Source organism: Sesamum indicum, linkage group LG10, assembly GCF_026168435.1.
Source record: "Sesamum indicum cultivar Baizhima isolate 11 linkage group LG10, ASM2616843v1, whole genome shotgun sequence".
NCBI classification, from domain to species: Eukaryota; Viridiplantae; Streptophyta; class Magnoliopsida; order Lamiales; family Pedaliaceae; genus Sesamum; species Sesamum indicum.
This window is the reverse complement of record NC_142666.1, coordinates 15,969,933-15,984,083: the sequence shown is the minus strand read 5'-3', so window position 1 is coordinate 15,984,083 and position 14,151 is coordinate 15,969,933. Positions and strand designations below refer to the sequence as shown.

The window sequence follows — 14,151 nt, the reverse complement described above, 5'->3', positions numbered from 1 at the left end:
TTTGTACCGGGGCGGGACGGGATGGTTCCGAGTCCACCCAAACGTGCCCCATACTTCGGGTTGCCACCCCTAATTGCAAAATAGAAGTGATAAAAATATAATATTTATTGCAGGTAGTGGAAGAAAGAAAAACCAATCCTAACAAATATCTTTCCTGGTCTTTGTCCGAAGTCAAAAGTAGCTATCCATTGTAACAAACTTTCCTGTGCCACTTGCTGCTACAATATGTCCAAGTGCACTATAAATACCCATCATTCCCTGCCTCGTTCTTCCACACCAACACAAACATTTCTCCAATTATTCCTTTATATCAAACAAAATGATTAGTTTCTTCAGCAAAGGAAAATCTCTGCTAGCAATTTACACCCTGCTTGCCCTACTTCTGGCCTCCGGAAAATGGGTTTCTGGCCAGAACTGCGGCTGCGCATCTAACTTGTGCTGCAGCCGATACGGCTATTGTGGCACTGGCAATGATTATTGTGGCGACGGATGCCAGGCCGGCCCGTGCTACGCCCCTCCGGGAAATAATGGAGTCAAAGTTGCGGATATCGTCACTGATTCGTTCTTCAATGGGATTGCTAATCAGGCCCCGTCAGGCTGCCCTGGAAGGGGATTTTACACCAGGTCTGCTTTTCTCCAGGCCCTTGCATCGTATCCGAAGTTCGGGACGACCGGTTCCGTGGACGATTCTAAGCGTGAGATTGCTGCGTTCTTCGCGCATGTCACCCATGAGACTGGACGTAAGTTCTAGTTTTTACATTCATTATTAGTTAATCGTAGTTTGATGAAATCTAAAAGTATTTATTGTAGGAAGCTCATGCATTATCGAAACTTAGGTTAATGAATACTCACACACTCCATGAAGATAAGAGGAGTAGCCGAAAATATATTAAAGGATTTTTTAAAAGAAACTTTATTACAGGAGAAATGGTCATAGGTGGTCCTTGGTCATATGCCTTGGGCAGAACCACTCCGTTGACCAAATAATTGTCCGACATTGCAAATTCCGTGGCAAACTGTTGATACATTTATTGGTCAAAATGATGGTCTTTGTAATAGTTTTGCACTCACGTTGTAAAGTATTGACGGTACCTTTTTCCATCGCAATATTTCTGTAATCGGATCTCCTGTAACTTCCTTTGATCATATCATATAAATTCCCATGCAGATATGTGCTCTAGAGTAGAGAATGGTGGCCAATCTAAAGACTATTGCGACGAAAATAACAGACAGTGGCCGTGCGCACCGAATAAGGGCTACTACGGGCGAGGACCCCTGCAACTATCGTGGAACTACAACTACGGCCCGGCAGGGCAAAGCATAGGCTTCGACGGATTGAACAACCCTGAAATCGTAGCAAGAGATGCAGTTGTTTCATTCAGGACAGCTTTCTGGTTCTGGATGAATAATTGCCATAACGCCATAACTTCTGGACAAGGCTTCGGGGCCACGATTCGTGCCATTAACGGTCCCCTTGAATGCAATGGAGCAAATCCAGCAACGGTGACTGCTCGTGTTAATTACTACAGAGACTATTGTAATCAACTTGGAGTTAATCCTGGAACTAATCTTCGGTGTTAGAGAAGAGAGGTGGGAAATATGTGGACGTAGTGAATAAAAGCCTCTTCCACGAGCAATAAGAAGAATTGGGGGTAATGTTGTGGTTTTTGCCTAATGTGCGGGTGTTGAATTTTTTGGATTATGTAATCTCTCAAAGTGATATGTTTCACTGCAACACAATGTAACGTTAATATATTAAGTAATAAATTTAAGGGTTGCTGTTAGGAATCAAATTTGGTAATAATTGTAAATACTTGAAATATGAAAAATTACAAAACATCTAGCAATGTGGTCATTTCATTATAATTATCCGCCATTAGATATAGTTTCATCCAATTTTTATAATAAATTAGCCAAAATATCATATTGGATTATAAAATTTTAATTTTTTTAAAAAAAATTCTAAATATTTTATGCACTAATATGCTTTATAGATTATTCATTACCCCTATTTTTATTTTTACACCTTTTCAGATATGTTTTTAAATATTAAACAAAGATAAAGTAGTAATTTTTACTTCACGAGTTATAAATACTTTTTATATTTAAATGAAAATTTATAATTTTTTAAACAATAAATTTTTTTTATAATTGTACCAAACTTGAGACCAAGCATATGTAATTTATTCTAATTTCAGAATTGTTGAAATAATGAATATGGCTTTAATTGTAACTTTCGTTGTATATATATAGAGGGTGTTGTAATTTTGACCACATAAAAAGTTGTTTGGAAAATTAATCTACTAATTTATTAATTTTCATGTATTGAGGATTTTTTCTTGTAGGGGTTTTAAAAAGCGATAAAACTAGTAATTAATGGCTCTTCGCCTGGTTGATAAGCTTATTTTACGTGTTTTAAGTAGAGAAATACACTCTTTTCTTGTGCCGTTTAGAGCAGAACCAGTCGTGATTTATTATTTTTCAGGTTTAATTTCTTTATAAAATAGTGTTATTGGCATTTTCCCTTTTGCATGCATGCTTTATCCGAGGACAACCTCAGCTGATACAACATGGCCTTGCCATGTAATTCCTAGTTCAATAATCGAAGCAAACACTGTCAGGCCGTGTCGGAAGCCTTACTAATCAGGTGACGAATAAGACCTGATCGTGTTCCCGTACACGGGCGTGTTATCTATTTGAAAATGAGGGACGAAGAACGTTAATCGGGAGAGAGGAGCTGGACGCAGAGACGAGTCTTGAGAGGATTCAAACAAGTGGTGGAAGCATCGAGCCGGCTAGAAAGATTGTATTATATTTTATATTAATATAATATTTTTCCCTAATTATTCATGTCTTGTATGTTTATTACATTTCATTATTTAATATTTGTTCAATCAATTAAACTTATAAATATAGTTAAATTTAATAATTAGTTACATAAATTAAATTATTTTTAAAAATTTTGTCATTAACTAAAAAATTAGGAACGATTTTAGTAATTGTTAAGAAATGTTACAAATTTCAAAATTGTAACTGCTTCAAACGTCATTGCTATTAAGGAATTGACCATTCCTACATGTATTGCAACTCAAACTAATGTACACACCATATAGTGCTTCAAAAAAATATTCCTAATACAGCTACAAGAGACTGTTTTTTTTAAAAAAAAAAAAAAAACGTGCCTAATACTATTTCAAAAATTGAGCACTATACAATTTCGATAAACAATCCTAAATACATCACCAATTCAAATAAATGCAGTTTCAAAATTCAGCCAATGAGTATTATAAAAACTGTTCAAAAAATATCTCGAATTAAATTACATAATCATTCCAAATCTTGTCCAATGTGTTCCAATAGAAAAAAAAATGCATATTCAAAAACACTATTAGTTACGATCAACATCAATGTGTTACGATACCCGTTCCAATTGAAAACGGTTCCTCACCAACCATTCCTAAATTTTAGGAACACTGTCTATAACGACGAAACATAAATCGCTCCAAACTCCGATTCAAATTAATTTCTTTAATTTCAAACCGTTCCCCTGAAAAAAAAAAAAAACAGTTCCTAAATTCGCCCGATGGTAAGTTCCCATCGAAATTAAGTAAATTCTCCTTAGGGCATTTAGTTCAAGTATAAGAGAAAGAAGGGAATAAAAGGGGGAGGGGAAGTGAAAAGGTAAGAGAGAGCGAAAGAATAATATTTTCTTTTTTTGTAAATTGTTCTGTATGATCCAAAGGAACACAAATCTCTTGTTTGGTACGAGAATAAAAGATTGAAAAGAAAAAAATTAATTTTTTGTAATTTTATTGATTAATCATTTCTCTTCTCAGAAAATAAGCAAGTTAATATTATAATAAAATAATTTAAGTATATCAAAAATTTAAAAACCTAATTAATAAAAAATATTTATCAAACAAGACCAAAAAATAATTATTAATAAAAATATTCATAATGACTACTAAAACTATTCAGTTTAAATAAAAATAAAAATTACTACAAAATGACCTCAAATAAAGAATTCAAATCTAAATAAAATATGTATTTGTTTGTCTTTTTCGCCTGTACTTACACTTTTTCGATCAATTTTAAATAAAAACGAGATTAGACTCCGAAAAAGTTTTATATACTTCCAATTTTACTTCAACCCAAACCCATTCTCCTTAATCAAACAGCAAACTTCTTCTTATATATATATTTGTGCAATCATTTTTGTAACTATACATCCACTTATCACATCAACCGAACAAGATATTATTGATATTTTATCATTAATACCACCTTTTTTGTAGTGCAAGTCATGACATACTAAATTTGCTCAACTATTCATTCAAACTTTAAAGCCCTGACCTCAATAGATCTTTTGTTATGTTTTTCATGTCAGAATTATAATATATATGTACATTGAAAACTTCCAGACTTGCGTATTTATAATAGGGGAATAATTATCTTTCGTCGTCGTTTTAAGCAGATTTTTATTTAAAATTTATTGTTTTTTAGTTTTTCTTCTTCCAGTGATACTGCTTTTGATATTTTACTTATTTTGCGGACTTAATTAGCGATAAAAAGAGTTAAAACGTCAAACACACGCAGAATCAGCCTGAAACCAAATAGAACACGTCGTGAATTTTGTTAAAAAATTGATTTAGTTCGACACTTGACATTTGCATATTTAGTCCCATATGTAGTCATATCATCGCACACAGCTGTGTCAGGCACAAACCTAAGAGATGCACAATACTGTCCTAATTCTTATGATTTATATTGCATTGTGAATATGCTAGACACGTATTTGCATATTTAAAATATCAAGCCAAGTGCTGAAAGGTAAATATCCATGTAAGAAAGTCAGATATTAAATATGAAAATTAACCACGAAAGTAGGTTTAATTTTTAAAAGATTTGCATGAATTAAACATAAGTCGTGCGTTTGCGGTCAGACATCATCACGCATTGGAGAGATCCAACTTTGATTTTCATAAAATTAAATAGGAAAAAATGCAAGGAACCCTCTTGTGATATTGTAAATGAGCAAATTACCCCTTTATAAAAAAAAAAATAGAAATTAACCTTTCTATATTTTTTAAAATACAATAATTTATCTCCCTGTGATTTTTAAAAATGTTCATTTTAAAAAGTATAAGAGGATAAATTGTTATATTTCTTTCATAGGGAATAATGTGCTCATTTTTAATATCACAAGAGGTAAATTGTTATTTACACCAATTAAATAATAGCACTTACCACCAAGTGAAATGATAATAAATAATCATGTTTTCGAGGTAGTGGAGGAAATTAAAATTAGCCTCGACAATTCCCTTCTGCAGGTCCCTGTCGACAACAAAAGATAATTGCCCATTGCAACAACTTGCCAGTGCCACTAGCTGCTGCAGTACGTCCAAGTGCACTATAAATACCCATCACTCTGTTTACACCAATCGAACATTTTCTTCAAGTACTCCTTTGTGCAGAAAAAATGATCAGTGTCTTCAGCACAAGAAAATCTCTGCTAGCAATATATACCCTGCTTGCCCTACTTCTGGCCTCCGGAAAATGGGTTTCAGGCCAGAACTGCGGCTGCGCATCTAACTTGTGCTGCAGCCAATACGGCTATTGTGGCACGGGCGATGCTTATTGTGGCAACGGCTGCCAGGGTGGGCCGTGTTATGCTCCTCAGGGTAATAACGGAGTCAGAGTTTCGGATATTGTAACTGATGCATTCTTTTATGGGATTGCTAATCAGGCCCCGTCAGGCTGCCCCGGAAGGAGATTCTATTCACGGGCTGCTTTTCTCCAAGCCCTTGGCTCGTACCCGAAGTTTGGGACTGCTGGTTCTGTGGACGATTCTAAGCGTGAGATTGCCGCATTCTTTGCACATGTTACGCATGAGACTGGACGTAAGTTTTAGCATTTACATTTAATTTAATATTGTACACAAAAAAATATCACTAGTTACAATACAAATTTCTTGTAAAATAATAGAATCCGCCAGTAATTTACTTTTGGCAATGAATTTAACAACAAAAATATTTACTTGGTAATTAGCTCGTTCATGATTTTTACATTTTTTTTTTGTTTCTGATTTTGCAAGAAATATTTGCGACAAAAATATTTGTTAGTTAATTTTTTAAGGGGAACTTTTCAATTTTTTTTTTCCGAAGGTTAGTTATAAGAGTCCCTGAGAGTAGAGGAACTTGTAGGTTAAGTAATTAATATTCACACACAATACTAAAATCAGCCATGAGTTAATTACTTAGTAAATACTTTGCTAAATCCATTGCTACGTAAATTAGCAAAGAATTCTATTATTTTATAAGAAATTTGTATTGTTTCTGATTATATTATTTCTTATAGTTACCCTAACATAAAATTTTGGGCAAAATATTTTTTTAGTCCTATAAAATAAGGGTAGAATTTGTTTTGATACCACAATTATGACAGATATACTTTTAGTCCCATAAAACTCAAAGTCGCATCTTTTTAATCCCAAAATTATGTCTTTTTAGTTTCAAACAACACTTATTTAGTCCCAAAACTCCAGAGCACATGACTTTTTGGGATTAAAAATACGTGATTATGAGTTTTATAAAAATAAAAGCGTCATTTGCTATAGTTGTTGTACCAAAATAAATTATACACTTGTTTTATATGACTAAAAAATTATTTTACCCTAAAATTTTGGATGCTGATCGAGGTTAAGCAAATCCGGTGCTATTCATCAATCAATTTAACAATTTTCCTATGGTAACCATCAAGGAAAAGGCATTTTACTTTTTCAGCTAACTATATTAAACGATGCTATAAGAACAAAAATATAGTTTAATAGAAAACATTTTCATGAATACCTATATACATATCTGTACCTATATATAAAATAACGTATAACTAAAATAGAAGATAATCGCATTGTCTTCTATAAAGTTTTTGGTGTAACTACACGTAAACTTTATGTATTTTTTAAAGTATATTTAATACTAATGACGTTTGTTTTCGTCCAAAAGATTAAATAGATCCATCCATTGGAAATATCATGTAATTTGTTAACGTCAGCGAAAAACTGAAATGAAAAATTCATATTTATCTCGATTGACTTAATATTGATTTATTGCATGTTAAATAAATTTTTCTGACTAAATTACTCTCGTACATCTTCCCACGCCAATATTTACGTCTTCAAACCCAGATATGTGCTCTAGAGTAGAGAATGGTGGCCGATCTAGAGACTATTGCGATGAAACTAACCAACAGTGGCCATGCGCACCGAATAAGGGCTACTACGGGCGAGGACCCCTGCAACTATCGTGGAACTACAACTACGGCCCGGCAGGCCAAAGCATAGGCTTCGACGGATTGAACAACCCTGAAATCGTAGCAAGAGATCCAGTTATTTCATTCAAGACAGCCCTCTGGTTCTGGATGAATAATTGTCATGACACCATAACTTCTGGACGAGGCTTCGGGGCCACGATTCGCGCCATTAACGGTCCCCTTGAATGCAACGGAGCAAATACAGAAACGGTGTCTGCTCGCGTTAATTACTACAGGGACTACTGTAATCAACTCGGAGTTGATCCTGGAACTAATCAGTGGTGTTAGAGAAGAGTACAATGTGAAAAAAATAATTAAAGAGAGGTGGGTTAATATATGTACGAGTAGTAAATAAAAACCTCTTTGCACGAGCAGTAAGAACTGGTGGTATTACTATATATGTTCAAAATATAAGTGTTTTATGTCAAGAAAAATGTGTGACTGTTACCGTTTCTAGATTATGTAATATTCTCCCGTATTATGATGTGTTTAATTTCAACCATGTGTAATGTTTTCTTTTTGAGGAAAAAGCGATGATATTACCAACTACCAAGAGTAAAAACTGTTCACAGGACACCTCCAGAAAGTCCAGCAAAACATCAATGCCCAAGAACAGACAAATCAAAGAACACCAAACATGAAAAAGAACTCGGCCCCCATAAAACCATCATAAAAGCAACAATGAAAATTTAGCACTCGTACCGTACTAAGCTCACACCCCACCAACCACACCCTGGCCTAACACGGCCTTAATGCAGCATCCCCAACTTCAGTTTACCACGAGTGTCACCTGGTATTAGAATAAGTGATCAAAAAGTCAATTATTTAAGCAATTTCTTTCATTTTGTAATATTGAAATTAAATGAATAAGAGTAAGTATTCATTTGACTTATTTTGTTGTTCTACTCTTGTACTTTTTTAAATATTGAAACAAAACCCATAGATTATTAATCAACCAATAAAGTTGGGTTGCGCATTTGAGGACAATAATGAAACCAACTTTTGAAGGTTGGATCTAAAATGTTGCATGTCGAGAGTCCCGGGAATGAGTACTGAGAGTTCTATTGAGACTTGTACTAAATTTTGCGTTCATATGATGGATGCCGTGTTTCATAGGCGACAGGCATATGACGTCTTTGCAATTTAAGTGGGTGGTTGATAAAGTTATCAAGCCGACTGAACTGACTCGTGGAGAATCGTTATATGAAAACCTCTAAGGCTTGGTTGGTATGACTTGAGCTCCTCGACTTTGATAGTATGAGGTTTAGTCCTCAGACTTGAGGATCCACACAACGAGGGGTATTAGTGAAGGTGGTTGTAATTTATCCTCATTTATATAATATTTCATATTTAACAAATTCAACAAAAAAAATTATAACTAAAAATTAAATAAAATATTATAAAAATGAATATAATAATTAAAATATAAATAATTTATATAAAAATTGTACTACATATGTAATGGCTTCTGTAACGATTTTAGCAGTACACTTCATTAGCATATAACCTGGAATCAATTCCTAGAGCTGCTCCAAAGGCCGTTACAAACTACAAAAAAATGTTCATAATAGGAGTCACAAAAGCCGTTATAATATGTGTTAAATGAGGTATTACAGAATGAGGTACAAACATCGTTACAAAAATAGGCACGACCGTTATAAATAGTGTTCAAGCGACTATTCCAATTGGGATATACACGTATAACTATATGTAATATGATGGTAGTTCCAAAAGTAGGTCTAATAAATTTAAAGTGGTCGGGAGTTCCAACGTCGCGTTCTGCATTGAGTTCATTATTGTAACGGTAAAATTGGCTGGTACAAAATTCGGTACAATTTGGAACGACTTTGTTAAGAGTCGTCCCAATTTTTTTGTAACACCTGTTAAAGGAATGGACGAGAACATCAATTATACGAGCAGTTCCAAATTTATAAAATCTATTACAAATTTAAATCTCGTCATTACAAAAGTTATTCCAACAAAATATTTTTTTTGTAGTGCTCTCTCTAGACGAAAAATCCCTATCCACTCTTTGAGTTCTTCTTAATTTTGAATCAAGTCAAGAGCGAAAGTAGATCAAACACAGTAATTGATAGTGTAGATTTGATCACTTCTTCCTGATATTAGTCTTGCTAGCAAGAATGAAATCTAGACTTTACGGTGTGGTATGTACAACTTTTGGAGGATTTCTACAGTTGTAACCTTGCATGGACGGATTCGGAGAAAGGAGCAATGCAAGAAGCTGAATTTTAAAAAATGTCAAAGGCAATATTCCAGTTTAAATACTGCACCTTCGCTTTCTCCATAGCCTTAAATGCCATTATGTTTCGATCTCTGTGTTTTTCAAATATTGAGTGTCGAGGAACATCAAAGATACACTGTTTGATCTGAATTTAAAATTTTTTTCTTTTATTTTATGCTTCCATCATTTTCTAGTTGATCCACTGTCTTCAAGTGGTATCGGAACTTGATTTTGAATATAAGCTATGGTTCTTATATTTACTGTGTTAAAGCATATTTTATGTGTTTTATCAGCTTACGAAAAATATATTTACGATTTTAATTTGCATAATCGTATGTTTGATTTTATATTTTTAATTTTGCAAATTATTTTGGATATTCGAAAACTTGATTATGATTGTGGTTTTTTATATTATGTTGGGTGGGGTTTGGTGTTCCTCTTTATTTTCTTCTCTCTCTTCGTTTTTAATTTTGAAATAATAAGTCTTGCTTTTTGCCTATCCATGTAATACCCCCAACATGATTGAGTTTCCTTCTTATGTTGTAATGAGAATAGATAAACAGTAAACTAATTTTTTTTTTTCAAAAATTAATTTAAGGAAGGGAGCCCATGGCGATGGAAGCCCACAATGGATGGAGTCCAAAAGGAGAGCCGAATGAAAATGAAGAGGCGTTACAAGATCCATTACAATGATAATAGATTATATTTTGTGTATAGTTTAGGCCACCCTAGAAGACCATGGATCCACTATGACCTTATTTGCTCGTATAGGATTGGGCTTGCGATAATGCAACAATGGGATGCTAGTTTTTTTATTTGCATGTGATGCGTTTGATAAATGCTTTAAATATTGGATATTTGTTCGCATACAAGCTACTTAATCTGATGAGGTTTCAGTCTGAAACTACAAATAAACTCCCACTTAGATGACCCAAATATAAATTAACCCATAATAGAATTAAAAAAATTTATTTGTAAATTCCAAGCCTTCCATCTATAGAAGTATAGCGATGAAGCTACTTCTACCCAAACGTGGATATTTCACGAGTCGTGGTATGTTTGGAGCGGGTGATATGTTGTTGTTCTGGACAAAAGAATATAATCCTATTTTCTTGTCTCCAATGGTGGGGAACGACAATCAAGATATGATTTCGGATGATGGGCCAGCTTAACACCATTGATTTACTTAGAGAAGTTAAATGTGTGTAAAACCTGACAACTTAATAAAAAGATTCAAGAATTTCCTTGAATTATGATCCGGCTTGAGTAAGCGACTTCAATCAACAAATTTGATCTGGCCACATAATCTTTTCAAATTTGTTATGGGTCCTGATAAATGAAACAAGTACGTCAGGTTAGTGGGGTTCGTTCCCGACAAAGACTCTCCGACGCCCAAGTTAGTTGGTGATCGAGATAGAAATATGCGATCTAAAGTCAAAAAGTCAAAGCAATAAATGCCAGTTACCTCGATTGAGTCAGATCTGAAGTATTTACAGGGTCCAATTTGACACTGTAAATTAGTCCACGTGTCCTAATTTGAGCCTTCCCTAGCTTCAATCGTGTGATGCTTAACCGTTTTCAGACTCCAGGTCAACCCGCGGGGCGGGCCCCAGCGACCCGACCTGCGATCTCATGTGCGGATATCTTGGCAAAATGTCTCTTATGCCCTTAATGAAGGACTTTTTCGTCTTTTTAATAATTAAATCCCCGTCAAATTAAAAAGAAAAAAAAATACATAAAATGTGTATGGAAAAACCTTAACTTATTGAGAAAAGCATAAGCTATGGGAGAAGGGGGAAGAGGGAAGATGCTAAGAGATTAATAATGAATATCTAAGAATAATGATTCTCTAGCTAAAGGCCCCTTTAATAGGCTTAAAATCGTCCAGCTCTTTTGGTCTCAGAGCCCTTCTTGTCTTCAAGTTATACGGTAAGCTGATATTTTGGTGCTTTTATTATAATTTTCATCCAAAGTACTTTTTATTATACTTTGACACCCAAATTCCACGATATTTGCACTTTGCAATCTCAAATTACTTTTTGATGGAAAATTTCACCGAAAAATGATCATATATGTAAAACATACTATTTTTTATTTTTTATTTTTTTGAGAAAAACGTCAATCAAACACCAACTATTCTTTTTTTATGCTTTAAGCGTACGAAAAAAATAATTTAAGCGGAACGACAAACTGTATTTACCCTATTATATAAAGGTGATATTTAGTGCGAACATGTTATTTATTTATTTATTTATTTTGAGAAAAGAACACACTTCAAAGGTATGTTTGTGATGGCTCCAAAGGAGACGTATAGAAACTACTGGTTTTAATTAGTTTATATTGAAGTAATAATCCTGAAAATTTTGTCTTATAATAATTTAAGAAAATTAGTCCATTGGCTGCTAAGAAATGCATTCCAAATATTTTCACGAACGCCACGTACAATTGGGACAAAGATTCATTGATCATGTTGTTTGTAGGTGTTTGGTGTTACTTTTATTTTCCTCTTACGTTCTTATCCGTTTTAATCTAGATTTATGTTTTTTTTATATATACTACTCGTTGCCGCATACTATTTTTGCGAACATAAAATATGCGGATGAAATGAAAAGAAAAAAGAAATTTGTAGAAATTAAACAAACATGGTCTGGGGGCGGGGAGGACAAAGAAAGAAGTTTGTGAAAAGAAAGAAACGTTGAATCCGGTGAGAGAAGAAAAATAAATTGTAATTGTGAATTTATTATAAATATAATATTTATGGGAAAAATAAAAATGGAGTAGTGGGTTCAGAGAAAAAAACAAAGAATCACAACTGTGAGATTATTAAAAAATATTGAAATTACTTGATCAATTTTAATTTTTTATTTTGTTTTCTTTTTGAAAGGGAAGAAATGAATAAAAGAGTAAAATAAGGGTAAAATTTGTTTTGATACCACAGTTATGGTAGGTGTACTTTTAGTCCCATAAAACTCAAAGTCGCATCTTTCTAATCCCAAAATTACGTCTTTTTAGTTTCAAACAACACTTTTTTAGTCCCAAAACTCCAGTGCACATGACTTTTTCGGATTAAAAATACGTGATTATGAGTTTTATAAAATAAAAGCCTCATTTACTATAATTGTCGTACCAAAACAAATTATACACTTATTTTATAAGACTAAAAAATTATTTTACCCTAAAATTTTGGATGCTGATCGAGGTTAAGCAAATCCGGTGCTATTCATCAATCAATTTAACAATTTTCCTATGGTAACCATCAAGGAAAAGGCATTTTACTTTTTCAGCTAACTGAATTATATTAAACGATGCTATAAGAACAAAAATATAGTTTAATAGAAAACATTTTCATGAATACCTATATACATATCTGTACCTATATATAAAATAACGTATAACTAAAATAGAAGATAATCGCATTGTCTTCTATAAGGTTTTTGGTGTAATTACACGTAAACCTTCTGTATTTTTAAAAGTATATTTAATACCAATGACGTTTGTTTTCGTCCAAAAGATTAAATAGATCCATCCATTGGAAATATCATGTAATTTGTTAACGTCAGCGAAAAACTGAAATGAAAAATTCATATTTATCTCGATTGACTTAATATTGATTTATTACATGTTATATAAATTTTTCTGACTAAATTACTCTCGTACATCTTCCCACGCCAATATTTACGTCTTCAAACCCAGATATGTGCTCTAGAGTAGAGAATGGTGGCCGATCTAGAGACTATTGCGATGAAACTAATCAACAGTGGCCATGCGCACCGAATAAGGGCTACTACGGGCGAGGACCCCTGCAACTATCGTGGAACTACAACTATGGCCCGGCAGGCCAAAGCATAGGCTTCGACGGATTGAACAACCCTGAAATCGTAGCAAGAGATCCAGTTATTTCATTCAAGACAGCCCTCTGGTTCTGGATGAATAATTGTCATGACACCATAACTTCTGGACGAGGCTTCGGGGCCACGATTCGCGCCATTAACGGTCCCCTTGAATGCAACGGAGCAAATACAGCAACGGTGTCTGCTCGCGTTAATCACTACAGGGACTACTGTAATCAACTCGGAGTTGATCCTGGAACTAATCAGTGGTGTTAGAGAAGAGTACAATGTGAAAAAAATAATTAAAGAGAGGTGGGTTAATATATGTATGAGTAGTAAATAAAAGCCTCTTTGCACGAGCAGTAAGAACTGGTGGTATTACTATATATTTAAATCCTCTTATTCTCCGATTATAAGAGATCAATGGTTGTGATGATGGTGATATTAGAAAAGACCAATATGCCCTCCTGACGAGGGTAAAACGGTCTACATACTTTGAAGGTCTTTGACCAAGGGTCAATCCCTTGGTGGTTACATGGTCAGAGCGTACTTAATTCCTAAAAATGAGGACACTTAAGCACCATTCACAGATGGTGGACACTGAACGTGGATACATGCATAAACCTGCCAATAGCGCAGGGTAGCAGGGGATATAAGGAAAGAGATCGCATTGTGAGAAGGTAAGTTTTTTGAGCTTTCAGCTAGTTATCTTCGATTAACATTGAGAGCTATCTCACACGTACTAAAAACTAACTTGAGCGTCGGAGC

The 14,151-nt window shown here is 34.0% G+C and overlaps 2 protein-coding genes across 3 annotated transcripts; both read left to right on the top strand.

Annotated features, from left to right (window-relative positions):
• The first annotated feature begins 261 nt into the window (after positions 1-261).
• Positions 262-1,793, top strand: LOC110012680 (endochitinase EP3). The gene is made up of 2 exons (XM_020697135.2): positions 262-740; positions 1,169-1,793. The coding sequence occupies exons 1-2, from the start codon at positions 320-322 to the stop codon at positions 1,579-1,581; spliced, it is 834 nt and encodes a 277-aa protein (XP_020552794.2). The 5' UTR covers positions 262-319; the 3' UTR covers positions 1,582-1,793.
• A 3,643-nt stretch (positions 1,794-5,436) lies between these two features.
• Positions 5,437-13,752, top strand: LOC105172091 (endochitinase EP3). Of its 2 annotated transcripts, XM_088885962.1 has the most exons (3): positions 5,437-5,900; positions 12,087-12,092; positions 13,391-13,752. In XM_088885962.1, the coding sequence occupies exons 1-3, from the start codon at positions 5,480-5,482 to the stop codon at positions 13,657-13,659; spliced, it is 696 nt and encodes a 231-aa protein (XP_088742088.1). In that variant the 5' UTR covers positions 5,437-5,479; the 3' UTR covers positions 13,660-13,752. The 2 variants fall into 2 exon arrangements, with proteins under 2 accessions (XP_088742088.1, XP_020552792.1); XM_020697133.2 differs by lacking the exons at positions 12,087-12,092; positions 13,391-13,752 and adding an exon at positions 7,187-7,765 and having other exon boundaries at positions 5,444-5,900.
• The last annotated feature ends 399 nt before the right edge of the window (positions 13,753-14,151 follow it).

Bases quoted from the DNA above. Each gene is read 5' to 3' on its own strand.
- LOC110012680 (XM_020697135.2), top strand. From the start codon at position 320: ATGATTAGTTTCTTCAGCAAAGGAAAATCTCTGCTAGCAATTTACACC. The intron at 741-1,168 runs GTAAGTTCTAGT...ATTCCCATGCAG, and splicing joins TGTCACCCATGAGACTGGAC to ATATGTGCTCTAGAGTAGAG.
- LOC105172091 (XM_020697133.2), top strand. From the start codon at position 5,480: ATGATCAGTGTCTTCAGCACAAGAAAATCTCTGCTAGCAATATATACC. The intron at 5,901-7,186 runs GTAAGTTTTAGC...CTTCAAACCCAG, and splicing joins TGTTACGCATGAGACTGGAC to ATATGTGCTCTAGAGTAGAG.